The following is a 17,413-nucleotide window of genomic DNA, read 5'->3' as shown; positions in this document are numbered from 1 at the left end:
CAAGTCTCAAGTTCTTTAATATCCTCTTTGCTAATATTTGGAAATCTTTCCAACACAAACTTCAAATCTTCCAAATATCTGTTACTCATATCTATCATTGCAATGAAGATGTACTTGATCATGAGTCCTGTCTTCACAAACATCCACTCGTTCCTGAAACAACTGAATTCAGTAAGCTTTGCCTTTGCATGTAAATCCATCCATAGTTTGTGGGCGGCACGGTGGCACAGTAGTTAGCACTGCTGCCTCACAGCGCCTGAGACCCGGGTTCAATTCCCGACTCAGGCGACTGACTGTGTGGAGTTTGCACGTTCTCCTCGTGTTTGCGTGGGTTTCCTCCGGGTGCTCCGGTTTCCTCCCACAGTCCAAAGATGTGCGGGTCAGGTGAATTGGCCATGCTAAATTGTCCATAGTGTTAAGTAAGGGGTAAATGTAGGGGTATGGGTGGGTTGCGCTTCAGCGGATCGGTGTGGACTTGTTGGGCTGAAGGGCCTGTTTCCACACTGTAAGTAATCTAATCTAATCTAAAAAGTTTCCCACCCTATCTCTAGAAACTGTCTCAGCTGTATGCACTTGCTGATTCACTTGGAGTTCTGTGCATCACTGTGCTTACTTGAACACAGAAACTTCAGTATCCAGCCCTAAATTTTGAAACCATCCCCCTTTACATCCTATCTTTGAAAGTCTATCAAGTGTTTCAATTTCAACTAAATATTTGATAAGCTTTTATCTTTTCTCTCTCCTACTTAAGTTCAGATCCCAAATGTAAAACATCTGCAGATGCAGATGACAGATTCTTTTTAAATGTAAGAACTTTATTCAAAGTGAACATATTGCATGAATATCAATGAGAAAAATATTTTACAGCAGCTAGGTGAACTTAGCAACAGTCATTACATTTCTTTACATTTCAGACTTTTTTGTATATCCAGTATTGTACTTGAATACAAATGCAAGTTCAAAATCAAGGAAGAAGAAAATTTATATTTATTCTTTACTTTGTTAACACAACTTAGGACTTTTCTCAACTATCATGCGTGATCTAGCCAATATTTCACATGATGGACCAAAATGGATTGTGCTTGATGGTGATATAGATCCTATGTGGATCGAGTCTCTTAATACTGTAATGGATGACAACAAGGTTAGTAGACATTTCAGTTAAAGCTAGCTGAACTTGCTTAAGAAAAGCAAATGTGAGTTGAGATTAGATTTTTTTCACAGAGTCACAGCATTTTAAAAGAAGACAGTTGAATTTACTATATAATTTCCACTATCTCTACTATATAAAGTGCCACCACTTTTTTAGAGCAATATAAGCCTGACTTCTCCCTGGACTCTTGTATCTTCCTTTGTTGTCAGAAACTGTATCTACTTTTCCCTTAAAAAGTACAATGGTCTTTGCCAAAGCTATTTTTTAATCAGATGTCCAGTTTGATAGGTTGGATAGCCAGTTGTAACTTAGTATCAGCAAACACGAGCAAGACAATGTCAATAGGAAGAAAAACATTGAATGAATATTGATTAAAAGGTCTGGATGAACGCAAAAAGATCTTGTGATTCAAATACATGACTTCAGTGTGTTAAACCAGTTCCCAAAATTGCAGGCCCAACTTCCAACTATATCAACAGAAATAAACTAATTAAGAAAAGCATTCTTGGCTTAGCTCCAACAATGGATATTGGGCTCTGCTCTCGAGTCGCAAAGGGAAGTACTAGCTTTGTTTGAAAGTTTTATGAGGTTATATTGGTTATACTTCATGTGAAAAGTATAAAGAGTGAGTATGGGGCATGTGGAGAAAAATGTCTTGCTCTTGTTTCCTGATACTAAGTTGCAACTGGCTATCCAATCTATCAAACTTGACATCTGATTTTTTTTTTGTATAGCCCAGCTCCTAGGTTTCTAAACTCTACTTAAGTACCATTAGGAAATTTACCAAACATGCATGTTAATGCCAAGATTGTTTGCTGCTTATCTTTGTGTACACTTTTTCCCTTTTGGGGATTAATGGGAAAAGTGCTGGAAGGATCTGCAGGTTGATTATCATCCTGTTGAACCATGTCAGAACACTCCCTCTGTAATGAGTATACAGTAATGGAGTCAGCCAGCTGGACCTTGATGAATAAGAATTCTCTGGTTGGGGCTGTTAATCTTGTCCAATCAGGGATCCTAGCTGATAGATAACAAGAAGAGTGACAGGGATTCTGACATTCTGGGTGCTGACTCTGATGAAGCTGTGCCAGAGTCAAGAATTCTCCATGTGTAAATAAAAGGTGACTTGGTGATGTGGAGCTATTTTGGTGGCAATGAGAGTAAAGCACATTTCTGATGAAACTCGCTATTTATTTAAACACGACAGTTGAAATAAGAACAGAAGAAAGTAGAGTTTAGATTAACGTAACTATTGGAAAACTTAATTGACCCAATACAATAGCTACTACTAATCAACTGTTCCAATATAGTAACATTCCATAAACACACCCCTTGGCAAAAAGGTAAAAGGTAAAGGTTGGGGAACACCACTTAAGTAAAGGCAATTACATAACCTCGCTTAGGACATATCTGATCGGAGGGACTCCAAGGACTCACAACAAAACCCAAAACTAAAGCCTAACCTCGGCTAAACATTTAAAATTTGCTTTAGGGTCCAGGCCAGCAAGCTATTATACGTATTGCCAGTAAGCGGATCAGAAACAACAAAAGAGTCCTACTAAATCTAAATTTTGTAAGAGAACTTATAGGCCGGTATCCAGGAGAATGCACACCCTGGAAAGTCCACCTACAACTGGCAGCATCCAAATTAGAGCCAATCAAAATAAACATCTGGTTAAATGTGGTCATCTCGTTCTAATGGAGGTTGATACCATCATAGATATCAGTTACTGCATGACCGGCTTTTACCAAAATTCGCTGTGGACTCCAACCCCTAAATTTGTGCAAGACCTTGGCTAAGCTGAGAACCCATACCAGGGAATCTTTATAAATTAAGAGTACAATTTTGGTTCTGATCGCTTATGAAAAACTGTTGGTTCAGTTATCACTGATTGTAATAAAAAGCTCAGGCCCATGTTTGACTGGACCATATTGGTTGAGAGATTCAGCTAGATTGGCTCAACATTTTTCAATTAGTATGGACATAATGGATGTAGCTGCAATGCTGCCTTTGCCAGGGGAAGAAGAGAGTGATTTTTTACTGGGGTTTGCCTGGTGCAAGAGGCAAGCTCTTACATACATATCACCATATCAGATGCAGAACTGGAGGAACCTGATCAAGTATTATAATGCCCCAGGAGACTCTTCAAGAATAAGGACTGGCCTAAGTCTGAGGATTCAGAGGGGGAGGGATGTAATGATTGTAACAGGGCCAGCCCGATGGACCTTCATAGAATAAGTTCCTTGGTTGTGCTGTCCAAACTTTGAAGGCAGGCTTGAGGAAAAAGCTTATAGCCATGCTAGATACCAAGCTGTAATGGTTCTTATTTGGTTATAGGACCGTCCACATGTAACTACAGGGATAACATTGGCAGAGTTGCTAATGGGTAGAAAACTCTGTACCAGGTTAAACCTGATCTTCACAAACTTGGTGGTGTGGAGGGGAGGTGTGAAATGGTGTCAGGAACACCACTGGCAGACCCAAGACCTTCCATGTGAGAGGGACATTTACTACAGGGGATGAAGTTGGTTTAAGAACCACAGATATAATTGCCTGGGTGAGAGGCATGATCGACAGGAGGTTAGGGCCAGTGCCACTTAAAGTTCAAGTTTGTGTAACTGTCATGAATAAGTACATGAATCAAAGCTGTGAACTTGCAAATGGTTCATGAGCAAAACATGCCCTGCTCCTTGGAACAGGCAGAAAGGCTGTTGGAACCCGTGGATTCCAAGTTTGTGAAGATCAGGTAAACAGACATAAACAGGTTAATCATTACTAACTTTAAATGAATACTTTTCCTTACTCTTTTCTGATTTGAGCAACATCTATTACCTATGATTCTTTGCTACTTATACGTCAGTCATATTTTATCTACCAACTCTTCTGTGATACACCTTATTAAATACTTTCTACATACCAATATACGTTTTACCTAATAAAATCCAATTGTTGGTTCAAGGAATCACTTTTCTTAAATAAAAACATTTGGTTGTTGAAATATAAGAACTCAAGAAATGCAATCTAACCATCCTTCATTACAACGTGCCATCTCAAAGGGCTGAAATTTAATTCATTTGTACAGCAGTAATATCCCAGACAGACAATGAAAAATACTAACAGTAATAACTGAGAAGGCAAATTTGCTAAAACCTGTTCTTGGGCTCCAAGATGCGGCGTGAAGTCTGCTCACTCACTAGTCCATTAAAGATAGACAGCAGGCAAATTTTATACTGTTTGTTCCTCTAAATTATTTCTGTAATTAGTCCTGCATGTTTCCAATGGGGACACTGAAATAACTCCAAGGAGGTTGGTATCCTATCACCAAGTCATCTTTTATTTACTCATGCACGGTACATGGTCTCTGACTAGTGAGTAAAATCTCTGAGAGTCTTATTTATATCCATCAGCCAGATTCCCGCAATGTCTCAGGTTAACAAACCCCATCAGGGATCTCATACTCAACAAAATCCACCAAGCCCTCATTCCAATCACAACAGCCATCAGTGTGTGTGGCGATATGCCATGTCTTAAAGAATTTGCCTCTCTTAACATTTGACAGAAATTGTGCAAATTATCTGTAGAATAGCTTGATAGAAACAAAGGCACAGTAAGTGGAGCAATAGGAGAAAAGGTTTATTTTCTGATCTGGCATTGGAAGCAGTAATTGAGGCAGAAAGGAATAGAGATACATATGAACTATTTTATGGAGCTTGGAGTAGCAACGTACCATAGAACACAGAACATAGAACATAGAAAAATACAGCGCAGTACAGGCCCTTCGGCCCTTGATGTTGCGCCGACCAAAGTCTACCTAACCTACACTAGCCCAATAACCTCCATATGTTTATCCAATGCCCGCTTAAATGACCATAAAGAGGGAGAGTTCACCACTGCGACTGGCAGGGCATTCCATGAACTCACAACCCGCTGAGTAAAGAATCTACCCCTAACATCTGTCCTATACCTACCACCCCTTAGTTTAAAGCTGTGTCCCCTAGTAACAGCTGACTCCATTAACAGAAAAAGGTTCTCAGTGTCTACCCTATCTAAACCCCTAATCATCTTGTACACCTCTATCAAATCTCCCCTAAACCTTCTTTTCTCCAATGAGAACAGCCCCAAGTGCCTCAGCCTTTCCTCATACGATCTTCCTACCATGCCAGGCAACATCCTGGTAAACCTCCTCTGCACTCGTTCCAATGCCTCCACATCCTTCCTATAGTATGGCGACCAAAACTGCACACAATACTCCAGATGAGGCCGCACCAGAGTCTTATACAACTGCAACATGACCTCAGGACTCTGGAACTCAATTCCTCTACCAATAAAGCCCAGTACACCATATGCCTTCTTCACAGGTCTATTTACCTGGGTGGCAACTTTCAGAGATCTGTGTACATGGACACCAAGATACCTCTGCTCATCCACAGTACCAAGTAGCCTACCATTAGCCCAGTAATCCATCTTCTTGTTACTCCTACCAAAGTGAATGACTTCACACTTAGCTACATTGAACTCCATTTGCTACCTTTCTGCCCAGCTCTGCAACTTATCTATATCCCGCTGTAACCTGCCACATCCTTCTTCGCTGTCCACAACTCCACCGACTTTCGTGTCATCCGCAAACTTGCTCACCCAGCTTTCAAGCCCCTCCTCTAGATCATTTATAAAGATGACAAACAGCAATGGTCCAAAAGCAGATCCTTGTGGAACACCGCTAGTACCATGACACAATTAGATAGGAATCAAAATTTTGATCTCCTGAAAAATGATTGAAATGCTGACAGTAAATCAATTACATGTTTATGGTGTGTCATGCACTTAACTGTCCTCTGGAGTTGTAGTATATTCGTATGGCCATCATTACGCATTAGTCTTAAAACTTTTTATGATTACATCCTACCATCAAAATAAAGTCAGCTGCACATGGGAAACTCATAAGTCTCTGGTCACATTCTTTTAAAGCTGTGAGTTCTATTCATCTTTGTGCACTTGTGTGAATCCAGAGTCTGACAGGTTGAGTTTTGGTTGTTGATGTTGAAAAAAAATTGGAAAGAAGGTATCTGCCCATTATGTGGTTAACAATTCTAAAGATTCACTACCCTTGGAGTGAAGAAATTTATCTTTATTTCAATCCTAAATGGTTTAACCAGTATTCTGAATAGTGTTTCTAAGCTGTGTGGCCATGCTCCTAGGGTCCTCTGAAGGTTCTACTTCCCATGGAAAAGTACAGATTGGTTTACCAGACAGGTTCCAGGGTACCAGATTGTCATGAGGAGTGATTGCATCAATTGAACCTGTATTTTCAGGAATTTAGAAGAACATGCTGGAAACATAAAGATTCCCCCACCTGCCACAGACTGGCAGGATCTAGAAAAGGGTTCACGGTCTTAGCATCAATACTCCCTCAAATATTCTTTTTCAGTGCAGTTTCAGAGATTCATGTGCAACAATGACTTACAAAACTGGAAGTTAGTGCATTGGCATGCCAACCAACATATACAGAACCTTGCAGTACCTCAAAACATGGCCATCCAGCTTATAGGGAACATTGCCCAGGTTACAGGATACATTAGATGAGAAATTTCTTCAATCAGAGGGTGGTGAATTTGTGGAATACTTTACCAGAAAATTCTGTGGAGGGAAAGTTACTGCATATATTTAACAAAGATCCAATGAGTATGCAAAACTGAGAATATGAAATTAAGTAGGGGAACCTCCAATATCATTTTGAATGGTGGGCAGACTTGATGGGCTCCTGCTTCTCTTGTCTACTTTTTGAGCAGAGCAGTACTTATCTCATTCTGTTTTGAAGGGGCACACAATGCAAGGGAGAGATTCCAAAAGATATGAGGGTCCCCTTTCTCACTGCATAGAATTTACAACACAGTATTGGAATTTTGGTTCAACAATGTTATAATAACACTATCAGATTGTTATTTGTTTTTCTGAATGGTGAAGCAAACTTGAAATTTTGGGTGGTCTACTTCTGCTCCTAATTTATATGGTGTACATATGTTTATTTCAACTCTCTGGTAGAAACAGTCAAATCAGCACAAAATATTGTGTTACTTTAAATGTTATTTTTTTAAAAAGATTGTTCATTCTCTCATAGGATGTAAGCAGCATTTATTGCCCATCCCTAATTGCCCTTGAAAAGTGATAGTAAGCAGTCGGCTTGAACTGCTACAGTCCATTTGGTGTAGGTAGACCCACATTGCCATTAGGGAAGCTGTTCCCAGAGTTTAGACAACTAACACTGCATGATCATTTATTTCCAAATCTGAATATTGAGTGGCTTGGACAGAATTTGCAGGTGATGGTGTTCCTTTGTATCAGCTGATCTTGTCCTTATAATGGTCAAGGATTTGAAAGATATTGTATGCGGAACTTTGGAGAAATTCTGAATTCCACTTATAGATGGTGCACAATGCTACTGCTGAAGTGTCAGTGGAGGAGGGACTGAATGTTTGTGGATATGGTACAAATCAAATGGCTGATTTTTCCTAGATGGTATCAAGCTTCCTGAATGCTGTTGGAGTTGTACTCATCCAGGCAAGTGGGGAAATACACCAAACAGATCTACTTTCATGTTTCACTGAATCTTTTAGGCTAATTCAAGAATCAAATCACGCAGTTCAGGCCCCACCCACAATGCTGGCCCCTCCTCCCAATTAAAGTATCATGTTTCTACCTATTTTGCTGATTAAGGAAGGTTTCTAGTTTATGTTAATTTTCTTACATGCATAGATATGACTCACATTTAAAAAGTTATTTTAATTTAATTTGTTGTAAAACTTACTCTTGACTGGCCATGAAAGTAGATTTCAATGAATTGAACTTAGGATAATCAGGCTAACAATTTACTAAAAATACTTATTTAGTAAGACTCACTTCAGCAGTATTAATAAGGCTACATCATGTTACTACTTAAATGTGTAAAAAACTACTTATTTAAAAAAATAAGCAACTATGTGTCAACACTATACCTTGAAAGCCTCAAAACTATTCTCCACTGCTTGTGAAAGTTATATTTGTTACGTCATGGGGTAACCCTCCTGCTTATTTTAAACCAGCAATACAGAATAGATTTATCATGTGCAGTAATCTGAAAAATTCGAGAGGCCAAGAACTATTTAAAGTAAAAATTAACAACTTTATTTCTTAAAGTATAACAGAAAATAAATAACTAACAACTATTTACAACTCCTTCTACTAACCAATCATTTATTTTCCCTTCTATAATACTAGTCCAATAAATCTCCCAATTAAGATTGACTGAAAAATTCAAATTTCAAAACCAACCAGCTGTCGAATCTTCTCATTATATTTTCTTTGTAGATTTGCTCTCCAGGTCAGTGTTAATATTTTTCTCTGTGCAAACTTCTTCTCTAGGTAAGTATCTATCAGTGACTTGTGACAAGCAGCCTACATCTGTTGGTCTTTTGGCAGTTCTCCCTCAACTGTTCAATTTTTCCCAGTCTTATACCCCAGAGCATCGGAGTGTGTCATTCACTTTTAATATTGCCAACATACTAAATTCAAACCTGATTGGAGTTTTTTTTTGGTATAATTTAAATCAATTGCCGCAATTCAAATTTGTTTTTGTCTCCAGGCAACCAGCTACACCAGCTGCTGGACCAAAAAGTTACATTGTACAGTACCCCCACGTCTTCATAACAGATTGATCATTGAAAAATGTTTTAGTTAAAAAATACCTTTCGTCCATCAAGCATGATGAAATTGCTTTTAACAAAATATTTTTAAAACATAAAAGTGCTCTTATTCCAGTCTTGAATTTTTCACTAAAATTATGCAACACATTTTTCCTTTGCTTCCTAAAACTGTAATTTTGATTTTAAGTAGAAGATTTACCAGCACCTTACATATTTATTATATATGAAACTAGAAAGAGATTGTTTTATTTCTCATAGGATTGGATGCCTATAAAGTGTAACCCATTCTACATTTAATATAAAAAATAAAGTTGCCACAGTGCTGCCATACCATCGGCTGCTCTCTAATTAGAGAGTTACCTAGTCGTGGTCTAACTTGAGAGTCACCACTCCTCAGGGAGGGGAGAGATTGAGAAGGAGAGTCCTTTATAATAACCTCATTCAGTGTGGGAAATAAACCCACACTGTTGGCATCACTCTGCATCACAAACAGCTGTCCAGTCAACTGAGCTAACTGACTCCCATGTTTAATATATTTGTTCAAAGCAATAATATTATCCCCATTTCAGAAATTAAATATTAATTCATTTATTTTAATTAACTTATGTGAAGGTTTTAACACTTGCCAGCAATGAACGAATTCCACTGAATCCCACAATGCGTTTACTGTTTGAGATAAGTCACCTAAGAACAGCCACACCAGCTACAGTGTCTCGGGCAGGAATACTCTACATCAATCCAGCTGATCTTGGCTGGAACCCGTAAGTTGCATTTTCTTAATTCTTAAATTAAATGCAAGTTTTAAAATACAGATAAATGTGTGGTCTGTCTTCAGACAATTCCTTAGTTCATTCTCTGCTAATGTTTCATCCTGAACTACTTTTTGGTAGTGGTTTGTCATTGTACTCCATGGTCAGGGGTGGGAACAAGGCAAGACTCGGGTGAACTTCAACTAGATTCAAACTCACAGTTTTGATGTTGTCCTGAATCATAAGCTAAACTACCTAGACAACTCAATCCACAAGGACATATATCTACATATCATAATTATAATAAAAGTTGTATTATGTGCCCTAAATCTCCTGACCTGGGTTGGAATTCCCAATTCTAATGCAGATCAGACAAAAACTTCCACACTTAACTTTGTTTGATTCTTGTATCCAACTGCAGACAAAGTGTAATACACTAATCATACAACAGTAGAATGAATCTTTACAGAAGCCATGCCCTCATTTGCAGCACCCCTGTCATATACTGGGAAGTAAATACAGTTTGAAGGTACTAAAATCACTTTGTAAAGGTATGGAGATGAAGTAAGTGACTAAAGTTATAGGGTGGCAGGTGGGTACATTTTTGGTGTGTAGGGATAAGGAAACAAATAAATGTCAGGGTGGGAAAGAAAGTGGGTAAGGGAGTTAGGATGCCAGGTGGGTGAGGTTGTGGACTGCCATTTTGAGGAGGAAATAGTATGACAGTTTAGTGGATAATGGATAGAATGCCAGGTTGTTGAATAGGTAAACTCACATGTGGGTGAGAAAGTAGACGGAAGGTTTCGTAGGTAAGAGGTAGGTTGCCAAATGGATGAGATATTAGTTTGGTAAATGGTTGAAGGGTGAACTGTCGTGCCAGCAGAGTGGAGGAGTAGGATGCTGTAAGGGTTGAGTCAGGGAGGGGTAATTGTGAGTGATTTATGATCAGTAATATAGAGCAATTTATACTCTGAATAACTATCCAGGCGAATGAGGCAGATCCTGAAGATTTCCTCGGAGTTTTACAGATATTGGCTGAAAACTCATCAAAAGTTTAACTTCATGGGCAATTCCTGCTTGGTCACTGTATTGGGAATTCCAAGGGACTCCAAGGCACATCAGTCAGAATATATCCTGTCTCCAACTATTGAGAAACTGGAAGGTCTCGGATGTAATCTTAATAAATGCAAGTACTAGAAGTGTGATAGTGCCCAGATTTGGCTGCAGAGTGTGTGAGGTGATTGTTACAACTTTCTTAAAATGCATTCAATATCCAAGAGTGAAATATGCAGCCAGCATTTTGAGGCCATAATAATACGATAGATGATTGGCTCACAAGTAGAAATCAGAAAGTTGGGGCAAGGAGAGCTAATTTCCAGATGACACCCTTTAATTAATGTTGTGCCACATGGATCAATGCTGGGGTCACAGCTATTTACAATGTATATTGTAATTTAGGTAAATGTGAAGTGCTGCATTTTGGGAAAACAAATCTTAGCATGACTTATACACTTAATGATAAGGTCCTCGGAAGTGTTGCTGAACGAAGAGCAGGTTCATAGCTTCTTGAAAGTGGAGTGGCAGGTAGATAGGATGATGAAGAAGACATTTGGTATGCTTTCCTTCATTGGTCAGAGTATTGAGTACAGGAGTTGGGAGGTCATGTTACAGCTGTACAGGACATTGATTAGGCCACTGTTGGAATATTGCATATAATTCTGTTTCCTTCCTATCGGAAGTATGCTGTGAAACTTGAAAGAGTTGAGAAAAGATTTACAAGGATGTTGCCAGGGTTGGAGGATTTGAGCTATAGGGAGAGGTTGAATAGGCTAGGGCTGTTTTCCCTGAAGCGTCAGAGATTGAGGGGTAACCTTATAGAGGTTTATAAAATCATGAGGGGCATGGATAGGATAAATAGAATTAGTTTTTTTCCCTGGGGTTGGGGAGTCCAGAACTAGAGGGCATAGGTTTGGGTGAGAGAGGAAAGATACAAAAGAGAGCTAAGGGGCAAGTTTTTAATGCAGAGAGTGGTATGTGTATGGAATAAGCTGCCAGTGGAAGTGGTGGACGCTAATACAATTGCAACATTTAAAAAGCATCTGGATGGGTATATGAATAGGAAGGGTGTGGAGGAATATGGGCTGAGTCCTGGCAGATGGGACTAGATTGGGTTGGGATATCTCTCGGCATGAACAAGTTGGATCGAAGGGTCTATTTCCATCCTGTACGTCTCTATGACTCTATAATGACTTGGGTGAGGAAACTCAATGTACTATTGCCAAGTTTGTTGATGACTCATTAATAGGTAGAAAGGCAAGTGGTGATAATGACAAAGTCTGTAGAGGTGAGACAATGGCCTTATGGTATTTTTGCTGGACAGTTAATCCAGAGACTTAGATAATGTCTGGGGACCTGGGTTCGAATCCTGTCATGGCAGATGGAGGGATTTGAATTCAATATGAAGAAAATCTGGGACTAATCAAGAATGCACTGTTGATTGACAGACAAGCCCCTCCGGTTCACTAGTGCCTTTTAGGGAAGGAAATCTGCCATCTTTACTTGGTCTGGCCTACATGTGACTCCGGACCTACAACAATGTAGTTGACTCTTAACTGCCTTCTTGTCAATTAGGGATGGACAATAAATGCTACCTAGCCAGTGATGCCCTCAACTTGCAAATGAATAAAAGGAAAAAGGAGTGACCTAGACAAGTTAGCAGATGGAATACAATGTGGGGAAATATGGAGCTATGCATTTTGGCAAGAAGAATACAGGAGCAGAATATGGTTTAAATGGAGAAAGACTGCAGACTAAAGGAGGGATTTAGGAGTCTTCGTTCATGAATCACAAAACACTGGCATGCAATTTAGCAAGTAATTGGGAACCAAATGGAATGTTCGTCTTTATTTCAAGAAGTGGAGTACAAAAGTGAATGTTTTTGCTAAAATTATACAAGGCATTAGTCAGACCTCAGCTGGAATATTGGCATTGGAGGTTGTCCAGAGAAAATTTGTGAAATGGAGGGGCTGTCTTATGAGTGGGAGTTTGAGTAGACTGGGCCTCTACTCGTTGGCATTTTAGAAGAATAAAGGCAACTTTATTGAAATTCATACAAGATTTACAGGGTTCTTAACAAGGTTGATACAGAAAGATTGATTCTACCTGAGGGAGAATCTAAGACCAGAGGGTATAGATTCACAATCGAAGTTAGTACTGCTGCCTCACAGCACCAGAGACTTGGGTTCGATTTCTGTCTCGGGTGACCATCAGTGTGGAATTTGCTCATTCTCTCCGTGTCTGTGTGCGTTTCCTCTGGGTGCTCCGGTTTCCTCCCACAGTCCAAAGATGTACAGGTTAGGTGGGTTGGGCATGCTAAATTGCCCATTGTATTAGGTACGTTAGTCAGGGGTAAATGTAGGGAGGTGGGTTGAGGTTGGTTGCTCTTTGAACAGCCAGGTGGCCTGTTTCCAAACTGTAGAGAACCTATTCTAATCACAATATGAGTAATATCCCAAAAATTCAAGAAAGTAAAGGAGCAGAGCTGAGTATAGTAGCCATTACCAAGGAGAATGTGCTAGAAAAACTGAATGGCCTGAAGATGAATAAATCACCTGAACCAAATGTCCTACAACCCAAATCCTAAGGGAGATAGCTGAAGAGATAGTAAATGTGTTAGTGGTGATGTCTCAGGAATCACTAGAATCAGGAAGGGTTCCAGAGGACTGGAAAATTACTAACGTGACACCACTGTTTAAAAAGGGAGAAAGGCAAAAGACGAAAAGTACAGACTGATTAGCCCAACCTTGGTCATGAGTAAGATCCTGGAATCCATTGTGAAGGATGAGATTTCTGAATACTTAGAGGTGTATGGTAAAATAGGGCAAAGTCAGCATGGTGTCATCAAGGGGAGGTTATGCCTGACAAATCTACTAGAATTCTTTGAGGAAGTAATGAGCCAAGGAGATCCAGCAGATGTTATCTACCGGGACTTCAAGAAGGCCGCAAAGGAGGCTATTGATTAAGGCAAGGGCCCATGGTGTTAGAGGCAATGAGATACCATGGTTAGAAGCTTGGCTGTCTGGCAGAAAGCAGTGAGTGGGGATAAAAGAGTCCTTCTCAGAATGATAGCCAGTTACAAGTCGTGTTCGACAAGGATCAGTTTTGGGACCACAACTTTTCACTTTACACATTAACGATCTAGATGAATGAATTGAGGGTATTCTGTCTAAGTTTGCAAATGGTACAAAGATGAGTAGAGGGACAGTCAGCATAATTGAGGAGGTGGGGAAGTTTCAGAAGGATTTGGACAGATTAGGTGAGTGGGAAATGAAGTGGCAGAAGGAGTATAATGTGGAAAAGTGTGAGGTAGTGCCACTTTAGTTGAAGAATAGAAGCATGGACTATTTTCTAAATGGGGAGAAAATTCAGAAGTCTGAACTGCAAAGAGACTTGGGAATTCTAGTCCAGGAGTCTCTCAAGGTAAGCTTGAAGGTTAAGTCTGTAGTTAGTAAAAAATGAGGTCTGCAGATGCTGGAGATCACAGCTGCAAATGTGTTGCTGGTCAAAGCACAGCAGGTTAGGCAGCATCTCAGGAATAGAGAATTCAACGTTTCGAGATCACAGCTGCAAATGTGTTGCTGGTCAAAGCACAGCAGGTTAGGCAGCATCTCAGGAATCGAACGTTGAATTCTCTATTCCTGAGATGCTGCCTAACCTGCTGTGCTTTGACCAGCAACACATTTGCAGCTGTGATCTCGAAACGTTGAATTCTCTATTCCTGAGATGCTGCCTAACCTGCTGTGCTTTGACCAGCAACACATTTGCAGCTAAGTCTGTAGTTAGGAAGGCAAATGCAATTTATTTTGAGAGGACTTGATTGTAAAAGCAGGTATGTTCTTCGGAGGCTCTACTAGGTTCTGGTCAGACAACATTTAGAGCATTATGCACAGTTTTGAGCCCCATATTTTCAGAAGGATGTATTGGTCTTAGCGGGTGTTCAGAGAAGGTTCATGAGAATTGTCCCAGGCGTAGGAAGCTTAACATATGAGGAACATTTGAGGATTCTGGGTCTATTCTTGGAGTTTGTAAGAATAAGGGGGGTTCTAGTTGAAACATGCAGAATGCTGAATTGCCTGGATGGAATAGATGTTGGGAGGATGTGTCCATTGGTCAGAGAGATTAGAACCCGATGCATAGAGTAAAGGGAAGATCTTTTAGAACAGAGGTAAGAAGAAGCTTCTTCAGCAAGAGAGTGGTGAATCTATTAAATTCATTGTCAAAGAAGTCTGTGGAGGCCAGTTCATGGAGTATATTTAGGACTGAGATAGATAATGAGTATCAAAGGGATCAAGGGTTACAGAGAGAAAGTGAGAGAATGGGGTTGAGAAACTTAGCAGCCATGATAGAAGTTTTGTTCCTATGTCTTACAGTTTTATGGTCTTCCAATCTCAGAATAAGAAATTGCATATCTCAGGCAGAGATGAGGATGGATTTCTCCCTTGAGGGTCGTGAATTTCTGGAATTCTTTATTGTAGAGGGCTGCTGAATAATTAAACATTTTGAAGCATGAGATGGACAGATTTTTAATCAACAAACAATTCAAATACTGTGAGGAAAAGACAAGGAAGTATAGTTGAGGATAATCAAATTAGCCATGATTAGATGTCATTAATTTACACTTATATAGAACATGGGTATCATTAGCAAGCATGTGTTACCCATTCCTAATTGCCATTGAACTGAGTGGCTTGCGAAGCCCAGCCAAAATCCAATATGTCAATCGCATTGCTTTGGATCTGGAATCACATGTCAACCAGACCCATGTGAGGATGGCAGGATTCCTTCCTCAAGGGTATCAATAAGCCAGATGGATTTTTAAGATAACCATGTTTTCATGGTCACCATTCCTGACACTATGTTTTAATTCCAAATTTACTGGTTGAATTTAAATTCCACTAGCAGCTGTGTCCCCTGAGTATTAGCCTGAGCCTTTGGATTACTAGTCCAGTGTCATTGCTATTATTCCACTGGCACCCTTCCTTAAAGTGAGAAAAATGGCCTGTTAATCTGTGCTCACAGTTGTGTTACTTCCAGTCTCATTAATCATGAAGCTCACACTGCTCCAAAGACTCACCTTCTGCTGCCTTTGTTTTCCTGCAATCATAAATTTCACAATGGCCCATATCCTCTGGTCTCTGTCTGGTTGGAAATCAAACATGCCTAGGAAAAATTGCATTGGGATTGCTCAGAAGTACCAATACAAAGACTTCTTGGGAATAGTCCAGGAAGTTTGTACTTTTAATTGTACAATTCCTCTTCTCCCCAGAAATTGTCCCTAATTCTAAGTTACAGTCAGAGAATAAACTGCACAATGATGCCTCAAGCATTCAGCCCAATTCCCCCTCACCCTGGAGACCCCACTGACACCTGACTCTCTCCTGATCAGACCCCTCCACCTGATATCCTGCTGACTTCCTGTCCTACCCAAATTAACCTAACTCCTCTGACCCACCTACTTTCAGCTCACCTACTTCCCTATCTGCCTTCCACTCTACCCATCTGCTATTCTTTCCACATATAAACCTATCCACCTTCCACACTACACACCTATCACGCTACACACCTTATGCACAACCCTTTCATCCACTTATCTCACCCATCCTATATATTTACATGTCCTATCCATCTACCCATCCTATCTCCTCACCTACATACCTTATAGACACTTGAATTGCTGTTTCTTCAACCACCATCTCACAGGATTCTAGCATGTCTGCCTTACATTCTGCTGAATTCATTTCTCGTGGCACACAACCAGCTGAGTAAAATTCTTTTGGTCCCAGTTAAGGTACTAGAGTTTATACTCAAGAGTTTTGAACATTGAACTGCTTGAAGGCCATCTTAAGTGTCCTGGGATTTCAACACACTTTTACCTCCCAATCAACAGAGGAAATACTTCATAGGAGTACCACATTAGGAAAAGAACTATCCGAAATGAGACAGGCACTAATGCCTGACACAGGATAGTTAGTTATTGCTTATGTTAGCTATTTGAAAAGATGTATTTGAATTGATTTATAATTTGTTCTGAATTTAGAATGAATTTATTTTTGTAGTAAAGTGAAAGCAAGATCCATACAGATTTAGTGATTAGATAATTGGGTGTTGTTGCAAGTGCCATGCGTATGGATTATCTGGATGTGGATTTACTTGCTGAGCTGAAAGGTTCGGTTTTGTACGTTTCATCACCATACTAGATAACATCATCAGTGAGCCTCCGGTGAAATGCTGGTGATATGTCCCACTTTCAATTTATGTGTTTAGGTTTCTTTGGGTGGGTGATGTCATTTCCAGTTCTTTTTCTCAGAGGGTGGTAGATTGGTTTCAAATCGATGTATTTGTTGGTGGAATTCTGGTTGGAATGCCATGCTTCTAGGAATTCTTGTGCATGTTTCTGTTTGACTTGTCTGAGGATGGATGTGTTGTCTTAATCAAAGTGTTGTCCTTACTCGTCTACCATCAACCATCTACCATCCTTCTCACTAATTAAGCATACATCCTCCGCATATATAGAGCACGTTGTGAATGGAGAACTGAGATGTTCAAAATTTTAAAATATATCCTTCAAATTTAGAACTTTAATTTAAATACAATATTATATAATTTAAACAATGATAATTGTGCTGTTGACATCAGTGTGATTACAGTATCTAATTTGATGGGTGGTGCTCTTTAGGACGGAAATACTTTGAGTATTCCCTTCCCTGCAATGTTGGAACTATGCTAGGCCAATTAGTGGTGAAATGTGAACACTGCATAACAGCATTCTTAAGCC

The 17,413-nt window shown here is 39.7% G+C and overlaps 1 protein-coding gene across 1 annotated transcript in view; it reads left to right on the top strand.

Moving 5' to 3' along the window:
* The window catches only part of LOC132827952 (dynein axonemal heavy chain 17-like), a 443,350-nt gene that overhangs the window by 267,136 nt on the left and 158,801 nt on the right, over nt 1-17,413 (top strand). Inside the window, exons 42-43 of the mRNA XM_060844799.1 lie at nt 1,017-1,144; nt 9,443-9,591. Of these exons, the coding sequence (XP_060700782.1) occupies nt 1,017-1,144; nt 9,443-9,591 (277 nt within the window). The remainder of the gene's footprint in view (nt 1-1,016; nt 1,145-9,442; nt 9,592-17,413) is intronic.

The sequence above is a fragment of the Hemiscyllium ocellatum genome, chromosome 25 (genome assembly GCF_020745735.1).
Source record: "Hemiscyllium ocellatum isolate sHemOce1 chromosome 25, sHemOce1.pat.X.cur, whole genome shotgun sequence".
NCBI lineage: Eukaryota > Metazoa > Chordata > Chondrichthyes > Orectolobiformes > Hemiscylliidae > Hemiscyllium > Hemiscyllium ocellatum.
Note: the sequence above shows the minus strand (reverse complement) of the source record. Positions and strands in the feature narration are given on the sequence as shown.